The sequence below is a fragment of the Melospiza georgiana genome, chromosome 2 (genome assembly GCF_028018845.1).
Source record: "Melospiza georgiana isolate bMelGeo1 chromosome 2, bMelGeo1.pri, whole genome shotgun sequence".
Lineage (NCBI taxonomy): Eukaryota > Metazoa > Chordata > Aves > Passeriformes > Passerellidae > Melospiza > Melospiza georgiana.
The window spans coordinates 78,178,471-78,200,499 of NC_080431.1; the positions used below are offsets into that span (position 1 = coordinate 78,178,471).

General features: G+C 43.1%; 1 protein-coding gene across 3 annotated transcripts in view; it reads left to right on the top strand.

Moving 5' to 3' along the window:
- The first annotated feature begins 1,515 nt into the window (after nucleotides 1-1,515).
- LOC131080241 (alpha-2-macroglobulin-like) overlaps nucleotides 1,516-22,029 on the top strand; it is a 36,814-nt gene continuing 16,300 nt past the window's right edge. Inside the window, exons 1-18 of one of the 3 annotated variants that reach the window (XM_058018402.1) lie at nucleotides 1,516-1,742; nucleotides 5,737-5,920; nucleotides 6,618-6,774; nucleotides 7,311-7,363; nucleotides 8,045-8,065; nucleotides 10,830-10,998; nucleotides 12,872-12,956; nucleotides 13,653-13,776; nucleotides 14,502-14,616; nucleotides 14,743-14,852; nucleotides 15,261-15,422; nucleotides 15,689-15,916; nucleotides 17,210-17,273; nucleotides 18,499-18,641; nucleotides 18,986-19,135; nucleotides 19,347-19,517; nucleotides 20,237-20,336; nucleotides 21,714-21,840. In XM_058018402.1, coding sequence (XP_057874385.1) covers nucleotides 1,654-1,742; nucleotides 5,737-5,920; nucleotides 6,618-6,774; nucleotides 7,311-7,363; nucleotides 8,045-8,065; nucleotides 10,830-10,998; nucleotides 12,872-12,956; nucleotides 13,653-13,776; nucleotides 14,502-14,616; nucleotides 14,743-14,852; nucleotides 15,261-15,422; nucleotides 15,689-15,916; nucleotides 17,210-17,273; nucleotides 18,499-18,641; nucleotides 18,986-19,135; nucleotides 19,347-19,517; nucleotides 20,237-20,336; nucleotides 21,714-21,840 — 2,252 coding nt within the window. In that variant the 5' untranslated portion in view covers nucleotides 1,516-1,653. The remainder of the gene's footprint in view (nucleotides 1,743-5,736; nucleotides 5,921-6,617; nucleotides 6,775-7,310; nucleotides 7,364-8,044; nucleotides 8,066-10,829; nucleotides 10,999-12,871; nucleotides 12,957-13,652; nucleotides 13,777-14,501; nucleotides 14,617-14,742; nucleotides 14,853-15,260; nucleotides 15,423-15,688; nucleotides 15,917-17,209; nucleotides 17,274-18,498; nucleotides 18,642-18,985; nucleotides 19,136-19,346; nucleotides 19,518-20,236; nucleotides 20,337-21,713; nucleotides 21,841-22,029) is intronic. The other 2 variants (XM_058018403.1, XM_058018405.1) reach the window with 2 other exon arrangements.

Below are 22,029 nucleotides of genomic sequence, written 5' to 3' on the forward strand. Positions count from 1 at the left end.
TATTTCATTTCATTGTGTGTCTTCCTGTTCCTGCTTGGTACAACTTGTAAAATGTTCATATTTTCTGAGGTTCTTTTTAATAGATGACCTTCCCTTCACTGTGATCTGTGAAGCATTTTGTCTCCTATACAATGAGAAACCCCTTTTTCTGTCTTTGGGTGTTGCCATTATTCCTATTGATTTATCTAAGTACTTTTTCCTGTCATACTTCTTTGTCATACGAAATAAATTGCTTTGGGTTTGTTTGCTTTTGCTTTTTCTCAGGCTGGGAAAACTAATATCATCATTTGGATTTCCTTTAAAATAACAATACTGATGTTTGTGGTTTTTTTCTCTCCTGTAGTATTTTTTCTGCCTTTAGCTGAACAGCTAATACAATTTGTTAACTGGAGCTGTTCATATAAGTCTTGAGTTTTACAGTGGATTTTTCCTCACCTGTCACCACACAAAGCTGCTGGCATTAAGGAGAGACATTCCTCTGCTAGAGCTGCTGGTTTCCAACAGGAGTTCTTGGGTGAAAGTGCATGGACCACCTTTGGCATGATACAAGTGTCTTCAAGAAACGTTTCCACAGCTTTTTCTTTTCACACATGCCTGTTCTTCAAAGGTTAAAGTTCACTTTATTGCTTGGCTTTGGCCTTGAGGGTCGAGCATTGTGCTACATCCTTGAGGAGACTGAACAGGATCACATTAGAGAAACGAGTGTCTTTCTTGGGATTATTTACCTTTGGTGGCAAAGGTGCCAAAACTGTTTAAGACTTCTGGAGCAGACAAGGATTTCCACATGTACAAGTGTTGTGAAAGTACAGAGAGCATTTACAGACACCTTTTCTTCTTGCAATTGCTGTCAGCAGCGAGGAAGCACTCTGCTTTTGGACAATTGGCAGTCACCTACAAAGCTAAAAAATAGAAACTGAAAAATCAGAGGAAACTATACCAGGATTGGGTTAAAGTGATTAAAATTAAACAGCTCAATATCTTACTTTGTTTTCAAGGGAAAATGTGTTTTCTATAGTGGTTATAAACTTGGAGGTGTAGGACACATCAAATTTTTGTGTCATCTTTGCCAGGCAAAGCAGTGAGGACTGTAAGGCTCGGAGGAAATTTTGCAGAATGAGGCATGCTGTGACTGGAATTCATCAATATTCATGATGGCCCGTGTTAACTTATTAATTTCACCTTCTGTGTCAGTCAATCCAAATCAAAACAATATATTTTAAAGTGCTGATAAAGAGGAACTGTGAAGGAAATATTGTGGAAATTTAAATCAGATTGCTGTGATTGGATGCTGCCCACAGGGAATATTACCATGTGCTGAACACAGTTCACATCCCCAACACTGTGGATTTCTGATGGGTTAAGGAAAACAGGGTATGAATCATTCAAAGATTTCTAATATAAGCATTACCCAAATAAATACCCTTCCCCCACTTGCAGAGTCTCTGGCCAAATACTGTCCCTGTGTTCCAGCTCCTCCTTGCTGCCTCTCCCTGTTTCCGGATGGGCCCTGGCCCCCAGCCCTTATCTCCTCCAGCCCCTGGGCTGTTTGCAGAGAGCAGCTATAAAGAGGCTGACAGAGCACCGAGTGGAGGGGAATTACAAGGTGCAGGAAAACAGCAGCACTGCTTGGCTCAGCACAACCTGCTCTGCACCATGGGGAAGGACAAGCTGCCCAGCAAACCAAACATCTTCCTCCTTCTTCTCTTCTTCCTTCCTGGAAATACTTCTCTCAACACAGAACCGTAAGCTACACGTGCGGAGGGGGGAGGGAGGTCTACGTGCTCCCTTTTTCCTGCAGTTTCCTTCCCACTAATAACCAAGCCCTGAGTTTCCTGCACAGCTCTGACAGTGCTCCTGCTCCCATCCTGTAATCCCCCGGCTGTCCAGCCCTGGGACCCCTCCCCACCACCATCTCTGCCCATGGCCTCCTTCCACCCTCCCCAAATCTCTGCGGACAGTGCCCACAGTCCTGCCCTGGTAGTCCAAACCTGGATCTTCTCAATACCTTTGCCCAAGTAGGTTTCTGCCTTGAAACCTCTCAGGGCCTGGGATGTTGTGGGCATGATGCCGGGATCCAGGTGCTCACCTTTCCCGGAGTGTCCTTGTTTCAATCACTGAGTTACTTCTCCCCATTCTCCTGTTGCTTCCCAAGCCAGTTTGTTCCCCTTTCTCCTGCCAGTTTGTTTCCCTTGGCAGCCTCAGATGTGCTTGTTCTCGGAGAGGATCTGTGACCTAGATTCCCTTCCTGCGGCTCGGGGCTGGTGCCAGCACCCTCCCCGGGCACCCGCACCAGGGCAGCTCAGCCCGGGAGCGCGGCTGCAGCGTGGGATCTGCCGGGAGAGGGGCAGCCCGGCACGGGACGGGCAGGCTGGAGCCTGGCGTGCCCACCCCAGCCTTGCCCGCCGGACAGTGCTGCTCTGAAGCCTCTTGTCTGGGTGGGAGCAGCCCCTCTCTTCTTGGCTGGGTTCCCCTTGCAGTGCTGACAGAGGCACAGCTCTCACCAGCACTGGTCCAGCGGTGCTCGCTGCAGGGATTTCATGCCCACGAGCACTGCCCCAGGGCTGGCAGAAGGTGCAGCACTGCTGCTGCCACTTGCTGTGTGGTCAGAGGTAAAGCTGCCACTGGGTCAGCCTGAAGGACCTTTGACTCATGCTGTACCATCAATCCCTCATTTGTCTGCCCTGTTTGGGTTCTTCTGGGGTGGATCAGCCAAGCAAGTCTGCTTTGGGGTCAGGCTCTGGTCCCCTGCAGTTTTCTGATTTCCAAGTTATTAAGTAATCTTCATTCATTCTTGCCCAACATCAGGGGGAAAGGGAATGAAACCATACTGCTCAGACCTGTGGGGAGCACAGAACCATAGACTGGCCTGGGCTGGAAGGGACCTTAAAGATCCCTCGGTTCCAAACCCCCTGCCAAGGACAGGGACACCTTTCTCTAGAACAGGTTGCTCAGAACTCTATTTAGCCTGGCTTTAAGCATCTCAAGATGGGCTATCCACAGCTTGACTTGGCAATCTGTGCCAGTGCCTCACCAGCCTCACAGTGAAGGAATTTTCTCCATAATATCTAATCTAAACCTAGTCTCTTTCAGTTTGAATCCATTTTCCCTTGTCCTGTCCCTTGGACACAGTCTCTTTCCATCTTTCTTGTAGGCTGCATTTTGTCCCTTAACTGAGCCCCATTCTGGGAGGGAAGAACAGAGAAAGGCAGAGAGGTGAGAGAGAGAGGGGTGTTGTTGGGGTCCCCAGAAGGAAGGCAGGAGCCCAGTGAGGAGGCAGTTCTGAGCAGTGAACTGCTAGGTAGCATAGGTAGTTTTGCTGTGGGTGCAGCATAGATCAGATGCTGCATACAACACAGAAAGGAACCAACCCTTGAACTGAAGACAAAATAAACTTCCAACCAAGACTTGCTCCCTGTGCCCTATGCAAGTGGGGGTATCACTTATTTGGGCAGAAATAGCTGCTGCTATTTCTGCTTCAGAGGTGACCAGCTGGACAGGAGACACAATTTAGGCTCAGATTGCATATTGCAAAGAAACATATTCATCAAATTAGTGCAGCACTGGAACAGATGACCCAGACAGATGGTAGAAACTTCATCTATGGTGTCCTTTGCAAAAGTCCTGTTCCAGGAGGGAAGGTGGGCTTAAGACATCCAGAGATCCTCTGTAACCAAAATTTCAATTATTTTGGAAGAATGCAGCCAAAGGTATTATTCTCCTACTCTGGTTGTGCATGTAAGCTGTTTTACAGTGCAGTGGACATGCTTGGGAGTACTCTGCATTTGGTCATAAGTGTAAGGCCATAATGACACTTTAATTGGCAGGTATTGATTTGGGCTGATGAAGTTCAATGCCTTCTTTGGCTGGGCGCTTGCTCTAGTGAGCAGCTGAGAGTCAATACTCAGACAGACATTATTCCACCTTCAGCTACAGTGTTACCTTCTCTGTAGAGACAAACTCACCATTTTTGCCTCAGCCTCCATCTCTGGGGTCTCCCATTCCTCTTTGATGTGTGCCTCTGTCAGAGTCTCTGCCTCTCTCATCAGAACAGCTCATTGCATGCTGAGGTCTCTTTTGGCAGCCCAGATGCTTTTTGTCCTGGAATGTGTGTACATGGGTTTTGTGACCACAGTTGCTTAAAACACTCATGGTGATTTAATTCATCTGTCTCTTCTAAACAACACATCCCCAAACACCTAAAGAGAGGTCTATAAACAGCATGGTTTATATCTCTGTTTCAAAGGCAGGGAAACGGGCCTAAGGGGAAGTTCTGCAAGTTGGCCATAACTTCAGCAGAATAGTGAACAGGAAGAGAAATGAGGCCAAATTCCCCACAAACTAGGTCATGCTGTCCTTTCTGTAGACTGGATGTTATTGTCACATTGCCAGTGCCACTGACAAGGGACAGAGGGGAAGGCAATAGGGGAAGCAGCATGGGCTGAAGCCATGGTAAGAGGGTTGTGGAAGAAAGGAAACGCTGGAGAAAGCAGAGAGTCACAAGCTGTAACTCACTCTCTGGGAGGCTGGAGTTCCCTCCTTTCACAGCTTCTGCAGCAGCACTGGCTGAGCAGAGCTGCCAGCAGGCTCCTCACTACATTTCACCACAGTGCTGCCTCATGGTGAAGGAAATGCAGGAGCTGCTGGGATCCCACTGCCTCCACAATGGCTTTAGGACTCCCCAGAAAGCTCAGAGCCCAGGCAAAAATGTAGCTCTGGAGGGATGCATTTGTACTTGTCCTCTATTCCTTTCTGAACCCTTCCTGACAGTCAGTTACTTATTACTGATTGAGAATTTTCCAAAGCTGACCAACAGTGGTCAAGTCTGAGTGGTAGGAGCTCACTTATTATGTTCCCTTTATGAACAGTTCATTTGCTATTTTTGCTACTCAGTTCTATCATACAAAAAAATCTTTTCCACAAATATCTAAGTCGATTTTTAGAATTTTCTTATCCTGCACAATTATGAGAGAATTGTACTTCCAAGATCATTTAGGTATGTACTGAAAAACAGGGGTCTCAACACAAACTGGAGGTTTTCACTGGTTCCTACTCCTTCTGCCCTATCTTTCAACCAATTAATCCAGGAGTGAATTAATGACTTGATTTATTAGTAACATGATCCCTTTTATTGAATAGCAGCTTAGTTTAAGGGTCCTCTGTGAAGGACCTTTCTCAAAGCTCTTTGAAGATGCAAGTACACTTGAGGTGCAATAAAACACTACACCCCAAAATCCTTTGTGGGCTCATCTTAATAAGGTCCCAACCTGCAAGCACTCACATCTTTGCTCAGCATGTGAAGGATTTGGAAACCTGGATAGGCAAACACTGGAGGAATCAGACAAGTGGGTGGGTTTTTTCCTCAACTGTTTTTAGCTAATGCCTTTGAGTCTCAAAAGGAGATTGTGGGATATACAAAATTCAATTAACAGCCTGAAACCTTTCAAACCATCCTTACTCCCTGCTGTGAAGCCAAACAAAACATCCTTTGTAAAGCACTCTCCATTAGCATAGAAATTGTTCCTTCTACTGCAAGCATTTTCCTGCTTTTAGGCTAATTAGTTAGACCGTTTAATATGTATAAACCCAAAATAAAACGAATGCTCATGTTATATGCACTGCAATTCGCAGGGATGGCAATGGATTAGGCATGCTGATTTGTTAATTTCCCTTCACTTAATACTGTTGCCTTAAAACTGTTTCACATTTCTGATCTTTCTTGCTTCCCTCTCTTCACAGGCAGTACATGGTGCTGGTGCCCTTTCTGATCCACACAAATTCTCATGAGAAAATCTGTGTTCAGCTGACCTACCTGAACGAGTCTGTGACCCTGAGTGCCACACTCGAGTACCTAGGGGAGAACAGGAGCTTGATTGATGACGTGGTGTCAGAGAAAGACGTGTTCACCTGCATCCCTTTCTCTGTGAGTATCTCATCCTCATGGGGTGGGCTCTTGTGCTTATTAATGTGGGACAGTAGATCCAAACAGTCCAGAAACGAGAAATGAGACACAATGCAATCAGAGACCCCTAAGCTAAGTCGAACAAAAGAATTAACTCAATGTGAATGACTGACTGTGGTAGTTTTACAAGGACTAATTTTCCCCCATTATCAAATTCTGTGTCCCACATGATACTTCTCTGCATGCTTGCATTAGAGAAGTATTTTGGAACTTTGACTGACAGAATGTGCCCCATGTTTATTTGACATGAGTAAGCCTGAGACAAAAAATAGTAGCGTGGAGTGAAAACTGTAAAAGTTGGGGAATTGTTAAAGACAGTGAGGTCCATGAAATCATATGACTGCTTCTGGAGTTTATTCCAAATCTTTTACTGCAGAAGGCTGGTTGGTGAGTAATGTAAGCAACAGGTTCCATACCCTAATTAATGAATCTGGGTTAATTTTCTTTTTGATAAATCGTGTGACAGAATAAGATCAGGTTCAGTATTTGTCTAAGAAAAGTATATAAATGAAGGAAGGCAATAGTTTTTTTCTTGCTCCCTGCACTGAGTCATTTTTGTCCCTTTAGGAAACTTTCTGACCCAGCTAGCACTTCTTCCTTCAGTGCTCAGTTCAATGGGGTGGATCAGTAATACACTCATCCTCTTCATTCTCCTTAGCTCCCAAAATCCAATAGCACATCAGTGGCATTTCTCACTGTGACGGTGACAGGGGACACACTGCACTTCAAGAGCCGCAAGTCAGTGCTGGTCAAGAATTCTGAAAGCTTGGTCTTCGTCCAGACAGACAAACCCATCTACAAGCCTGGACAGACAGGTACTGGGAATTGGGCTGGTATTGACTCATAGCAAAACATCTTAAGGGCTCCATTCTCCAGAGGTGCCATACTTGTATTGAAGTTTTCTGGTTTCTTCATGGGGGGATCTAAAGTACTCAGTAAATCTTATTTCTGTCAGCTGAGGTCTAGTTCACGGCACTTTCATCATTCCTAATCTCCATTCTCCAGGCACAGCATCTCAGCCAGGTGTAGGCACAGGCTCTGATTCATTCTACTCAAGTAGAGACACAAAACTGGGATGACTGCAAAGCATAGTCTCCCTTGGCTGCACCAGAATCAACAAAGCAGGACAGGCACTCCCAAGAGATAATTCAATTCAGCCAAGACCTGATTATCTTTCTAAATTTATCTGCCCCTCACTATCTGCAAGAGAAAGACCCTGAAGTAATTGTTTCTATCACTTAGAGATCTCAATTCAGAGCCTGTTGATCCCTGGAATGAACCTGGGTAATAAATTATTGAAACATTTCCTGGGATGGCTACAAATTTAACTGTGGAATTTCCTTTTCTTCAGTTCAGTTTCGGATCGTCTCTCTGGACAAAGACTTCTACCCGCTGAATGAGAAGGTAGAGCCTTAATTCCTTCTTGTTAGCCAGGAGATTTAATTCGTAAATTAACACCATTGCTGTCATCATCCAGAACCACTGAAGACAGCCTTTAAAGCATATGATACTCTCTCACACCATGCTTTACCTGTTCCATAATCTATCCTAGGACACATTCTACCTCTAAAAAATCCCCCTTTTCAGAAGCATATAGATGTTTAAAACCAGATTTGCAAATCAATGTGTGTGGCTAAGCATGTGGGCAGGGATGTCATTACTGAAAAAATGTGTGGGACAAATTTGCATGGGTAGTGACAGGTGTGAAGTTGTTTCTGGCAGTGGCTGCAGTCCCACACTTAGAGAGCAGCATGACAAGATCTTGGTTTTATGGAACTGACCAGGGGTGCAAGCCCACCTTTTGTTTTATTTGACAATCAATTCCTTATGCAGACAAATTCTTTGAAAATTTGTGCTTCATCACATCTTCATACAGTGGTAAGACAAAAGGTCAGGGCCCCAAAATATTATCGTAAGATTCCCTTAGCCACCAAGATCCAAGGAAAAAGAGCAAGTACAGAAAGGGAACAACCCAAAGGACTTCTTAGAAGTTCTTTGTTCTTCTTCCCCTCAGTCCAAATCTGCAAAATAATTCAGTGTGATTAATATTTCTAACATTGATTTTCTTTTGATCTTTCCCCACAGTTTCCCTTTGTCTACGTTCAGGTGAGTGGATAACTACATTATTATTTGCAGAAGAATGTGCAGGCACAGAGCAACCAGTCCCAGCAGTGTTTTCAGGCTGAAGGGCAAGGGAAAAATCACAGGCCTGTGACCTTTTCCCTTTGGTTAAAGGAAGGCTGAGTCGCTGGGCATCAAAATAAGCTCCAATAATTATTCTTTGAGCTGTAGGAGAAAACTAATTAACCATTACAAGTCATGCTGTGAACAGAACTACACTTGGCAGTGTAGTCTTCCCAGTCAGAACTGGGTCTCTGTCTGCCAAGTGTGGTTGAAATTAGAGACCAGTGTTAAATAAGCTTTCAAAACCAAAGAAACAAAATTAAATAAATAGACATCCCTTGTCCTCCCAAGCATGTTCTTTTTGTCTGGCTTTTTTTTTTTTTTAATTATTGAACTTCAGTGACAGGCAAAAGTTAATAGAAAGGATGTTTCAATGATTCAAGCACTCACTTTTTTCAGATGAGACCCCAAAATTTATAATTATTATTTGAGATATCTTCTTTTGAAAAAACTTATGATGAGGGCTCATGGACGGATCCTGAAATTAGTGTGCACAAAATTTATTTTGGTTTACACAATTAATGGGCTCTGTGTAGTCAGTCCTTTTACTGTTCCTTGCTGTGTGGGGTTGCTGTGTCCATTCTGCACCATCTCTGTGTAGAGCTGGAGAGTCATCACAACAGAGGTAGGCCAAAACCAGGCTGTGCCCCTCTTTTGTACCCTCTTTTCAGAGTGCTGTCATTCTCTCTTCCCATCAACAAACTTCCAAAAAAGAGCTGCAGAGCTGGTGGGCCACTGATGATGTGTGAACATTGGGAAAAAGAAGAGCAAGACAGTGGGAGGTGTGGATTAGCAGGTGGAGGGGAGCATCTCAGAGCTACCTTTTGTTAGGGATGTCCTATGGGGTCCCTTCCCTTTCAGTAAGATTATAGTTTACTGAGCACAGAAATTTAATAATAGGAGCAAAAACAAATACATCTTCCAGAAATATGTCCTTGCCTAACAAGCTGAATAATTTAATAACCTTTGTGTGTGTCAATACCATGGAAGCCTTCACTTTTATATCCCTAGGAAGGCCATCTGTGTTTTCAGCTCTAGTCTGTAAAGCATGGTGTTTGTCTGTGCTGCTTAAACCAGCTTATGTAGGTCCTTCATCTTCACCATCCCCTCTCCCTTGCTCAGTGCTCCTTCTCAGCCCAGTACCGCCCTTTGTTTGGATTTCACAGCTGTCTACAAGACACTCTTGTGGAGGGGGGAACTCCCAGGGCAGAAAATTCACCAGATTACTCTAGAGTACTTTCTTCAGCCAGATCAGATCTGTCAGTGCAGTTTACTACATGATTGCATGAAATTTGGACTGGACCAAAGGAAGGAGTGGCAGGAGTGAAGAAAGGTGACAGCCTAAGCATCAGCATTTCTAAGGAAATAAATGTCTGAAAATCCACACCCTAGTTGTCACTAATTTATCTTAGTTAAGCACAAAGGCAGAAGTCAGTACGAGTCTGCTACTTCTGAACTATTATCCTGACCTATTGCTTATGTAATTAAAAAAAAAAACAGAGCACATTTCTGAGGAAGAAAACAAACTGGTTTTCAGGCTTTCCCTATAGATACATCACAGGAATGGCAACAAGTTCACTAGCCCAGCTTGAAATGTAAACATTCACTGTAAACATTTTCTTGAATTCCTCTTCTGAGGAAGACCAGTGGTGTCCCTCACAATAAGTGGTGAACTTTTCAGCAGGGTTGAAACGTGATGATGAAGAGAATTTGGTCAGAGCCATGGGATGCATTTTACTGACTGTGCCACCTGCCCAGCTGGCTTTCTGGGAACATGGCCCCCTCTTCTGCCCCCTGACTGATGACCTCCAGCTGGGAGAATGACACTCACATCTCACATCTCACATTTTTCCTAAGCCCTGAGATAATATCTCAGTGAAGTAAATGCACATAGTCACATACCTTGAGTTACACACCTATCTAGAGTAAATAAACTTTTGTGACAGCCAAGGTACAAGGATGCATTAAACTAGGCAGAACAACTGTGCTGTTTTAGTGACTTCTACAAGAAATTTGGGGCTGAGGTGATTAATTATTGATGGTCAGTTAATAATGAGCAATACACAAATGTAGTAGTGGTGAGACTTCATCTCCAGCATTAGGAGCATGGAGACACAAGGGAGGGCTCTCAGCTGGATGCCTCTGTGTGGGAGTATACTTTCCTCCTTTCCTCTGTTCCTGTCACCATTCCCCCACCCGACCATTGGCTTAGGACTCTTATACATGTACATTTCTCAGTCCCGTAGGTAAGTCAGGTGTCTGATTCCTCAGCTGATTGTTTATTGGTACTTCAGCAGTCTTCATTCCAGCCGGGAGAAAACTAAAACTTTTGCATGCTGTATGGCCAGTCAAGAAAGCTGAAACTTCCTCCTTTTCTCCATGTGCTTCACTTATTTCTGATACCAGTTCTGTTCCCTTCTGTTACCCTGCCAGTCTGCCTTGCCTAGCTTCCTGGCCCCATCCTTTGCAGGTACAGCTGAGGGGGAGACAACACAAAAGTGTTTAAAAGCTTTCTTGCTTCCAAGTTATGCAGAATTGGCAGGTAAGTACTTTCAGAACCTCACAGACTGTTGAATAATTACAGATAGGTATTTCCCAGCTGGGATGTGCATACACTGGGCACTGCACTGCTCTGTTCCTGGCACTCTCCTGTACTGTCTGGTGACACTGTTACCCTCACCTGCAGGACCCCCAGAGGAACCGTGTGTACCAGTGGCAAGGGGTGGAGCTAGAAACAGGCTTTACACAGCTCTCCTTCCCCCTCACCTCGGATCCCATCCAAGGCTTCTACAAAATAGTTGTGCAGAAGAGCATCTCGTCCCATGTGGAGCACTCCTTCAGTGTGGAGGAATTTGGTAAGGAGAGGAATTTGACAGTAATGCCTTTTACTGTGACTGCTCAATTTGGAATTTCCTTGGAACAGCAAGGACAGGATGTAACAGGCAATGGGATTCATAGCGGCGGAGCCAGAAAGCACTAAGTGTCAGAAGTGTTTGCTGACTTTACGGCATCTCTGCAACCTGCCCAAGCTCGTATTTGCTCAAAGTGCTCTGGGGAGCACAGGACATGCCAGAATTCCTGTGTATGGCTTGTGGCACCAATTTCAGCTGGCTTTGTCTCAGTTGATTCCAGTCCAGCAGCTTGTTGCAAGTAGCACTAAATATGAATGTAAGAGATGACAATATTTTGGTGGCTCTATTTTGCTTCTCTCATCATCTGCATTAGGTCTCTTTCTCCATTCGTGGTCTTCGTAGCCCTCTCTATTTTTGCTCTTCCTTGTTTCTGTAAAAGCTTAGAAAACATGTTTGGTAGAAAACTTGTGATTGAAGAACAGCCCATGAATGATACAAAAAGACTGCTAGGAGAGACTGAGTAAGAAGAAATGTGCTGCTGCAGGGACCCTTTTAATCCTCAGCTCTCTAACAAAGCTTCTTGGGTGATCATAGGTGTGTATTCTGACCACAGGTGTAGATGTGTATTTTGACCATAGATGTGTATTCTGACTGTAGTGCACATTTGAAGAGGCTGATTGGCCAGTGCTTCTGGCTCTCCATTAACTCTGCATGAAGACCAGATGTTTATTCCAGAAACAGCAGATCCATTGATCAGGACCTGCTGTTTCTGGAATATGCAGCCCATAGATTGCTACTGAAGTCCATGAGAGATGGCTTATTTGGCTTTGAGTCAGGAATGGTAAGTAATGTGACCACAAACCAGGCTATAGGCTTCAATGTGCCATGGTGACAGATGGCCTGTTCCTTGTCCCCCAAAGGCCATTCTGAATGCCCTACAAAATTAAAGGTGTTAAGTCCTGTTGTTAGCCTCCTCCTAACCTGATTTTTCTTTCCTTTGTCCTTTAGTCTTTAGTGCACCCTGGGATTGAAATATTGAGCTTTGCCTCCCATCTTAGAGACAAATTTATGTCTAAACTGTATAACCCAGGGTTATTTCCCATTTCTCAGATGTGCACCCACTCTGCTGTTATTTCCTTGCACTGTGAAAAAACCACTCAGCTGCACCACCTGGAAGCAGGACATTACATGCTGCATTCCAGTCCTGGGCATGAGGAGTTGGAGGTGTAGGGCTGCAGGATGCAATGTGGGAAGAGGGATGTAACTTAATATGTAAAAAAAAAAAAAGTAAAAAAATATATATATTACTTGTGCTCCTTTATATTGGGCTTTAGTGCTACCTTTTCCACTTGAAAATATAGATCTGAGAATCTGTGGCTAGATTCACTTGAACTCTGTGGGTATGCAGGACGATATCCCACGGTGCAGCTTAGTGAGCCTAGGAGCAACTCTGCATCTCCAGAACAGTAAGAATGAGCCAAGAGAATCAATGATTTGGGGCATTTCAATGTGGTAAATTACAAAGGTGGCAAATATGCTGCTCTAAGTCCCACCTGCAAATTATGCAGGTTGTGAAGACACCACACAGGACCAGTGTGTCCTTGTGAATGGACTCAGGTGGGGGATCTGCTCAGCTGTCTGGAGCCACATAAGCCCATGCTGCCAATAAAGCAAGGTAAAGACTACAACCTTCCTTAATTGCCTTTGAACCCAAACAGTGGTGAAGGCTCAGAAAACCTATGAAAGGGATATGGATGTATGCTGGAGACCACAGGGAGGGTCATATGAAGATGATCCTGGCTCTATGCTTGGGTTTCTGTGTAGTACACAGCTCTTATTCACTCTTCTCATACCAGACTTTCTCTCTCCCATCTAGTGCTGCCCAGATTCGAGGTCCTGGTGAAGGTCCCAAAGATGATCACTATTAAGGACAACGAGCTTCCAGTGTCTGTCTGTGGTCTGTGAGTCACAGAGCTCCAGTAAATCTCTCTTGCTTATTCTTCACTCTGCCTCTTTGCTGAGGACCAAAAGAAGTGCTCAGGGAGGGTTTTTAAACTTTTCCAAGGCATGTAGTGAACACTTATTTCATTCTGTCAGTCCTGAACGTGCTGCTTGGCCTGAACATTCAAAGTGAAGGGATTTCCTTGTGTTCCTTAAAAGATTATGTCAAACAAATCTGCATTTTTCTCTTCCCAGTTTATTTCACATTTTCTCTTTCTGTCTTTACATTTCTTCAGTTAGAGTTTGTCTATACTCCATACTCCAAGATGTTAGTTCAGACATCATTTAAATTGATGATGCTAACCCAGTGTTCTCATTTTTAACTCATAAGTTGCTCCTTCTGAGCACCTGGTTGTCTTTCCATTTCTTCACTGAAACCTGAGCAGTTTGTAGTACACAAATGCTCCTGGCTGAAATAATTTTCTAAAGTCAACCTTTTTCTGCAGAGATGTCCCACCTAGAACAAGATGAATGTATCTTCCATGGATGATGGAAGAATCCCACTATGAAAGTGATGGAAATCATTAAAATGTCAGATTAGTCAGCCTTTCAGAAGTATTAGGAAATCATCCACAGAGGTCTTTAAGGAGATGTGTCTGTGTGACTGTGCCTGATTGTCTCCCTATCTGATTCATTGTTTAACACACTGTGATTAGGTACACCTATGGGAAGCCCGTTCCTGGTTTGGTGAATGTCCAAGTATGCCGGAAATTTTCTCAGTCTGCTTCAAGTTGTTATGGAAAAGAAACAGAATCTGTGTGTGAAGAATTCACTAGGCGGGTGAGTCCCAAGATCAAAATGTAATGGTTTTTCTGAAGGTTAATGGGCCATCTTGTCTCAAGAAAGATCAAATATGTTGGGAGAGAGTAGGGCATTAGAGATAGCATTCTCTCCAAGGAAAAGCAAAGAATCTCAGAAGAAGGCATTCTTAACAGAGAGATCATTTAGCTGGAAACAGAACTGATGATGAAAACCTGACCCCATTGAAACCAGTGGCAAACCTCTAGCTGCCAGCTATGAGGTCTTTGCTATTGTTCCACAAACTGAGAAAAGAGTCTTTGAAGGAATTTTCTAACTGTGAGAGGGATTGACTGTGAGCAAGGAGCAAAGATGAGGAGAAAACAAGAAGGCTGTATAGAGAACAAGGAACAAAGATGAGGTGGTATTGTATATGGGTCAAGTACAGGAGAAAGAGCAACAGGATGAAGAGAGAAGACAATGGAAGAAACTGGAAGAAAAACAGAGCTAAGGCAGGAGGGAATTAACAAGGAAACCAGTGTGGCCCTTAGAAAACTGTGTGTCAGATACCTCACAGAACACAGAAAATATGTGGATGAAACACTAGGAAAGAGGCTGAACACAAGTTCTTGGAGACAACCCTTGAAGAAATTCTGGAATTTCATGAACAGAAGTCAAGCATGTTGGGTTTGGGGCATCTATTCTCATTCCTCAATGCACAAACTTTGTTCACAGAATTTCAATTTTCTCTCCAATCCCTCGCTTAGGCAGATGCTCGTGGGTGTGTTTCTGGTGTGGTGAGGACCAAGGTGTTTCAGCTCCTACGCAAGGGATATGAGATGAGCATTGAGGTACAAGGCAAAATCACAGAAGATGGCACAGGTACGTAGGACACAAAGAAGGCAAAGTGATGGCAGGCATAACAGGAGCAATGGGCAAATACAAGGAAGGTGGAGTAATGTGACTAGAAAATCATTCATAATCCCTCTTTACTGTGCTCTGTTGCAGGAATTGAGATGACTGGAACAGGCTCCTGTGGTATCACATCCACCATGAGCAAAATCCACTTTGACCTGTTGGACTATGCATACAAACCAGGAATCCCACTCTTTGGGACGGTAGGGAACTTCTGAGACCCTGGGCAACGAGTGGCACAGCAAACACACAAGTGCACAATCTCACCAGATGGGGTCGTGGGGTGTGTGGGTTACATGGTTCAAGAGGCAGGTGATACATGATGGAGGGCCCAAATGAAGCTGGCCGGGGGAGTTAAAACTACTGAGGAACTAAGGATACTAACAGATAATTCACATGGGCTGACTGGGTTGTTTTGCTGAGAATTTTCTTAGTTGTACCCTCAGACAATTCCAGAGGGCATGCCTCACACATTTCCACATTCTTTTCCTTTGTTCTTGTATCAAGAAATATCCTGCCTGGCAAGGAGGAAAAGAGAGAAGAGGATGTATTACTTGTCAATTGCTTTTTGTTGCTAGTCTAAAGCCTGAAGTTTGTTATTGCTTTGTTAGGTGAAGCTGGTCGATGGCACCGATGCTCCACTTGCCAATGAAACCATCACAATTACTGTGGGTGGAAACAAATACAAAGGGAATTACACTACAGATGAGCAGGGACAATCCTGGTTTTCCATAGACACTACCAGCTTCACAGAACTCTCCCTGGAAATCCGAGTGAGTGGCAGAGACAGGGGTAAGCCTCTGTCTTTCTCTTCAACAGGGAAAATGTCTGTCCATGGATTATCAGTCTTTTCTGACAGCTGGAAAGTAAGGCAAGTTTCTTGGTGGGTCACCTCACTGCTCTCTGTCTTCTCTGCATGTTATCCACAATCTCCTAAGCATGCAAAATACAGAACACATCCAGAGTTTTTTCTGTGGATTTTTATGTGGCTTTATACCTGTATTTGTTTGGCCATGAACCTTTTATTCTTCCTTCTCAGGCAGAGCATAAACCTGTACTGAACTGTTATGACAGTGACTGGATGACACCGTCCTACGAGCATACCACGCGCAGAGTGACTCGCTCTTACTCCCTCAGTAAGAGCTTCCTCAAAATTGAGCCAAAGCCTGAGACTCTAAGCTGTGGCTCCTCAGCAGAGGTCCAGGTGCACTATATCTTCACACCAGAGGCCATAGGGGAGCAGAAGAAAATTGTCATTTATTATTTGGTAAGACAAAATTGGGGTTACTTTGATCTACAGCCACAGAAAGTAGTGTGTAGCCTCTAGCTGTGTTCCATGATGAGCAACCAGAGCACTGCTAGATGGCCAGTAATGATGGAGAGCATTGGAAACCTTCAACAGTGCAATCCACATACACTTTGCTAATCTTTCTCTTTTCTCTCTCTCCTGTGTGCAGAATTTTGGGAGACCACAGTAACTGGAACAGACTGTAGCATACTGGCATTAAGAACTATGAATTTGTTCATTTTGGAGTTCAGAGAAGAGAGACTAATTGAACTGTGACAAAACAATGACATGTCAGTCTCTTTTGGGAGAACGGGAATATTCAAATGAATATCCAAATAGAATGTCTTTCTCCCTAAATTTGTTTTTCTGGTTATCCCATTTAATGATGCTAGCAGAGAAGACAAGAGTAGCTTTGGATAACAATAAAAATATCAATAAAACAGATACTTCAGTTCTGGTGGACTGCACGGACCATCAGGGGACTTAGGCTGGTATTCAAAAAAAATAGAAACTTGTGCTAGAGATGTCTATGTGCTTATTTTCAAGACTTCTAGCAATTCATGGAAGGACAATATACTAGTTTACTCACTTGCCTGGGAAAATTGATTTTAAGTACGTGCATACAGCGGGTAAACAAACAGTGAGAAACTTCCATTTTTAGAGATGTGGAACCCACATCTTGAAATTGAAATATGGTGTTATGGAATAAATATTCCATATCAAAAGTAACTGAATAAAAAGCATTTTTGACTGTGCAAAAGGAATCTTTTACTAGAAATTACATAGGGAATTACAGGAGGCATTTAGGCTATTGCCTACTGTCTGACTTCAGGTACCTTGTTCAAGCATATTCTTTGCAGCTTGTGGTCTCCTGTCCCAACTTAGTGCAGTTATAAAACTAATCCTGGTGAAATTTTTCTTCACACTGTTTCACAAACCAACTGAGAGAGGAATGAGGAGACTTTATGGTGTCCAGTCTGTTCCAAATTGTTAGAAATGTGCAGATGACTCCCAGAGTTATGTGTGATTAGAGGCAAAATGCATTTTAACCTGATGTATATATGTAATATGTACAAAAGCAAAGATGTGTTTGATCAATGTGGTGCTCCTAGGAGCAAATATTTCTATTTCCAAAGACACAGTAAATTCCAGCCTGGCACTTGTTGAGCATCTTCTTGGTGTTGCTCACACTCTTACAATTAACCCAGTGAACATTCCTTCTCCTTTCAACACTGGAAACACCAATTCCAGGAAGATTTCTCTGTTACACAGGTGATGGCCAAGGGACAAATCGAATTAGCTGACACCCATGATCTGACTGTGAATCCTGGAGATGGTGAGCAGATCTATGCCTTTTTAACATTTCTGATGGTAATTTGGGGCAGAGGGGATGTAGGTAAATTGCTTCAATTCAAACATTGAATTTTGTTCAAACTGTGCATTTAATGTTTGAATTTTCAAAATTAAGCCTTTTTATATGACATGGCTTTGGTTAGTTTTGTTTTCTCTGGGTTCCAACAGGTGCTAATTTTTTAATGAGAAAATGTTAGAAAATTTAACCAAAAATAAGTATAATATTTTGGCCATTTCATAAAACCAGCACTTTCTGATGGCCACTCTACCTTATTCTGATTGTGGATGCTTACCAGTGTTGGGAGACTCACATGTACAACAAGCAGGAAGAGCATGCCTCCATTTCTTTGTCTCTCTCATTTCCCCTATTTTTTTTTTTTGTATTATTCCTGCCTTGTAAGCATGCAAACACATGCATATCTATATTCTAATCAACACATTTAAATTTATTCACATAAATGCCCAAGATTACACATTTAAGTACCAGAGACTGTGATGCAACTTTAAATGTCTTTTGAAAATGAGAAGAGGGAAACATTTTGCAAGTCTGTGAGAAGGAGTTTTACTGAAGTGGATATAAACAGATTGTGGCAGTAAAAGATCTTGTGTGCTGTACAAAGTTCTGTATCCTCACTAGGAGCAGGGACTGAACTCCCACCCAGGCTGGTACCAAGGGACGTTCTGTCACCTTGTCTAGATTATGACATAAAGCCCAAGCCCTGAATAGAGTTTTCCACCACAGAGGGGCATTTTCTACCATGTTTGGAGCAGTAGTTTGGTGTTCAGATAAGTGCTTGCTTAGCAATAACCTTGCCAAGTTATTCTTTCAGTCACTCTGCAACCTTGACTCCTGTCACCCTTTGCAACAGTTATGTTACGTTTTTGCCTCAACTATTTTTTTTAGATCTTGGAGCTTGAAAGGAAAAAAAGGTTTGGGAGCATCAAGAAATTGTGCCACGTGTTAACTGGGGAGAATCTAGAAGGCAGGGAGAGGCCCTCCAAACTCATGAGTTTTGTCAATTCACAATCAGTCCTTGAATGCAGACATCTTCAGTAGCAGCCATAAATTTTAGTCATGTGTCAATCTGCCAGCCTCTGATAACTAAAAATGTTCATCAGGAGTGAACTTGACTTTTTTTATCTGGGGAAGGCAAATGCATATAGTGGAACCCCTTGCATATTGAATAGCCTTTTGCTCTCTCTGTCAGCTTCTGGGACATTCCAGTTGAGCTTCCCTGTCGAGGCAGCAATTGCTCCCGTGGCACAGATGCTTGTGTACACCACTTCACCCAGTGGGGAAGTCATTGCCAGTTCACAGGATTTCCAGGTTGAAATGTGCCTCCCCAATAAAGTAAGTACAAGCCATGGTTTGTGCAACCCATGTTTGTCTTGTGGACAGCAGCTCAGTTTAGATTACCAGAATGAGGGCAGAATTCACAATGGATTCGTGAAATGTTCTGACCTGATGTTGACTGAGGATTGGTGACCAGAATAAGCTACAAAGCTATGAAAATTTTAAAAAGTGGAGCAAGACAGAAACAAAAAGAGAATCGCTCATCTTTATTAATTACATTGATCAAAGATGAATATCTATTAGACACGAGCCAATTTCAGTTCACACAGCTAGAAGTGTCAGAATAATAATGTAACAGTGTCTGGAAAAATGATTGCTTGAATGTCCTTTTGGATTTGCAGGTGAGATTGAGTTTTGCACCCAAGGAAGGTCTTCCTGCTTCCAACACACACCTGCAACTCCACACCTCTCCAAGATCCCTGTGTGCCCTCCGTGCAGTGGACAAGAGTGTTCTCCTTATGAAGCCTGAAAATGAGCTTTCTCCCAGCTCTGTGAGTCTTGGCTACTTTTGGTAATGAGCAAGAACAAGAACCAAGCAAGCCCTCACTAACAGCACTATAGACACGGGGCTATGTATTTTTACAGTTGCATTCCTTTCACTTGCTTTTTAGAAGCTGGCATTTACCAGTGGAGTGCTAGGTAGAGTCTGTCCCTGTAAGTGGTGATCTGCTGCATTGTTCCCTGTTATTTGCATTTCTCCAGGTGTATCAACTTCTTCCATTAAAGGAAAGCCAGGGTTATAGCTTCAGGGAATACTACTTGGAAGAAGACAACGTCAATCCATGTGTGTCACTTGACAACCTGCCATTAAATGGATTTCTCTACGTACCCATTTCTTCTGATGGCGAAGGGGATGCCTACAACATTCTCAAAGTAAGCACCAACCTTTCATTTTTCTCTTTTGTTCCCTTTTTGAATTCAGTCTCCTCTCTTCTTCTCACCTCCCCTGAAGGGCTTTTTAATAAAAAGATGAGCTCATTTGCTGTAAACTTGCTCATGTTTGCATGCAAGAAAATAACCAAGCCCAATTCCCACATCTATTTAGCCCATGAACAGTAACTGAGCGCTTCTCCAAACCATTAAAACTTTGAAAGGTCTCCTTATAGTACAGACAGCTGCAAATGGGCTTGGATAAGGCAACAGACCTGAAAAACTACCGCTAGTGGCATAATATTAGAAACTCCTCATTCACTCATGTTTTATTTCTCTGGTTTAAATATGTCTTTGTTAAAGTATCAGTTAATTTGATAACCCATAAATCCACGCATATGCACCCAAAGTGTCCCGCACAAAGTTTTTTGGGTACCTTCCCTCCATTTCATACATGCCATTTTCATGCTGGCAGCTGTCCCCAAGGTACTTTCCATCTGATCATGACAGGATTTAGCCTTAGTAGGAGAATAACATGATAGAGACTCCGCATCTGTGTCAAACCAGCCTATCTGGAATTTACATACAAGCCTTTCTTATTCTGATCAATACCAGACTCAGGTACATCCATTCATGACATACATACATGACATATCAAATAAAGTTTATTTTCAAACCATTTTTTTGCATATTTTTTGTTCTTCTTTCTCTTTGTTTACTAGGAATTGGGCTTAAAAGTCTTCACTAGCAGCAAGATCCATAAGCCTGAACTCTGCGAGCATTACCCAGAACACATGATGGAAAGGAGTTACAGTGGTTCTAGTACCTTTTATGTTTTACCTCTCACACAACCTCCTAAAATTTACCACCCTGCCTCTTTCCTTCCCTCTTTGAATCTTTGAATATTAATTACACAGGCAGATCTGATTGCATTCAGATATACTGACCTAATTCAGGATCCCTCCCTTCTGGACCTAGTCCTGAAATATGAACTGATTCACCTCTGCCTGCATCTTCCCAGGCAGCCAGATGTGCTGTCCCAGAGCTGTGTGCTTGGTGACTCCCATGCCACCCCTACAGCAGCAGAGAGCGAGTAGACACTAAAGGAATCTTTCAGCACAAAGTAATGGGGTTTTTTTCCCATCAGATCTGAGTCCAGCTATGAAAAACTAAAAAAGGAGCATCTGCTTCTAGGCAGCCAGTTCTAGGAATAGCTAGAGGAACAACTAGGGTAAAAGTGGGGCAAGATAAATGACAAAGTGGTACAATCCTGTGGTTCAATATTTTATCACTGGGGGCTGAGAAATTTGGCTCTGTTCCCAGTTTCCCCATTTACATGACTATAAGGGCTCAGTAGGTCATGTCACTTCTCTGTAGGTTCAATGACTGTGAAGATAGAGAGAATGATGCTGCTTTTTTTTGCTTGCCTTCTTAAACAGATCTGAGATTAGAAAGACTATATAAAAGACTCACCTATATCACTTTCAGTTACTGAGTTTTATGGTGCAGTACCCCAGCTCCAAATAACCAATTTAGCTTTTGGTCCAGTGACAGCTTCTAGCCTCTTACTCATAAGGATCAGATATTTGGTTTTGAAATGGAAGGATTGCCATCAGAGTATGGCTCAAGACAGCTGTCTGCTTCGAGAAGATGTAAAGTCTTCTAAGCCTGCTAGAAAAGCCTTTTGTAAGGCACAACAGTATGCAACACTGTGAGATGGCCAGAGATGTTAAGACCCATGTTCATTTTTTAAAAAATTCCTAGATGGAGTGCTAAGTGTGGCTTCTGTTTCTGGTCATGTATAAATGAAATCAGTTCTTCAACCAGATTATCAAACTGTGTGCCACAGTAATATCTGGGGACAGTAAGCTTCAGATTTGATTCTGTATTGCTATAGAAATATGCCCTCAAATCATCATGTATGGTTCTTTTGTCACTGAGAGGTTTTCTGGCAGTGGGGGAAGAATGCTCAACTCCATCCAATCTCTGTAAGAAAAGTAGCAACATTAAGAAAAGTTAAATACTGTGATGGCAACAGAGAAATTTATGTTTCCAGTGGCCAAGATGTCAAAGCTGTTCTTTCAATCTTAAAATTTGACCTAAGAATAGCAACTACCTGGAGGGAAAGTAGTTGTCCTGGTTTAGACTGGAGTTTGACACATCTTTTCCTTTCTTCCTGTCCTTGAATAAATTTGCTAGTCTCTGCAATGAATCTGCATGGAGAAATGAGTTATGACATGGTGGAAGATATGGTTGATGGCAATCCTATGGAGACTGTCCGGAAGTACTTCCCTGAGACATGGATCTGGGACATAGTTTCAGTGAAGTAAGTGTTCAAGAGGGTGTAGAGGGTGGTCACTAGGCCAGAAACTTGGACTAGGTTAAAGCCTTCGTGGATGCATCGGTATTTCAATGAGAGGAGTATTTCTAGTAGACAAAGGCATTTTTTAAGGACATAAAGTACAGGATGCTTTAGAGGAACATGCAAAAGCCAGTGCCTGTATCCCAGCTGGGC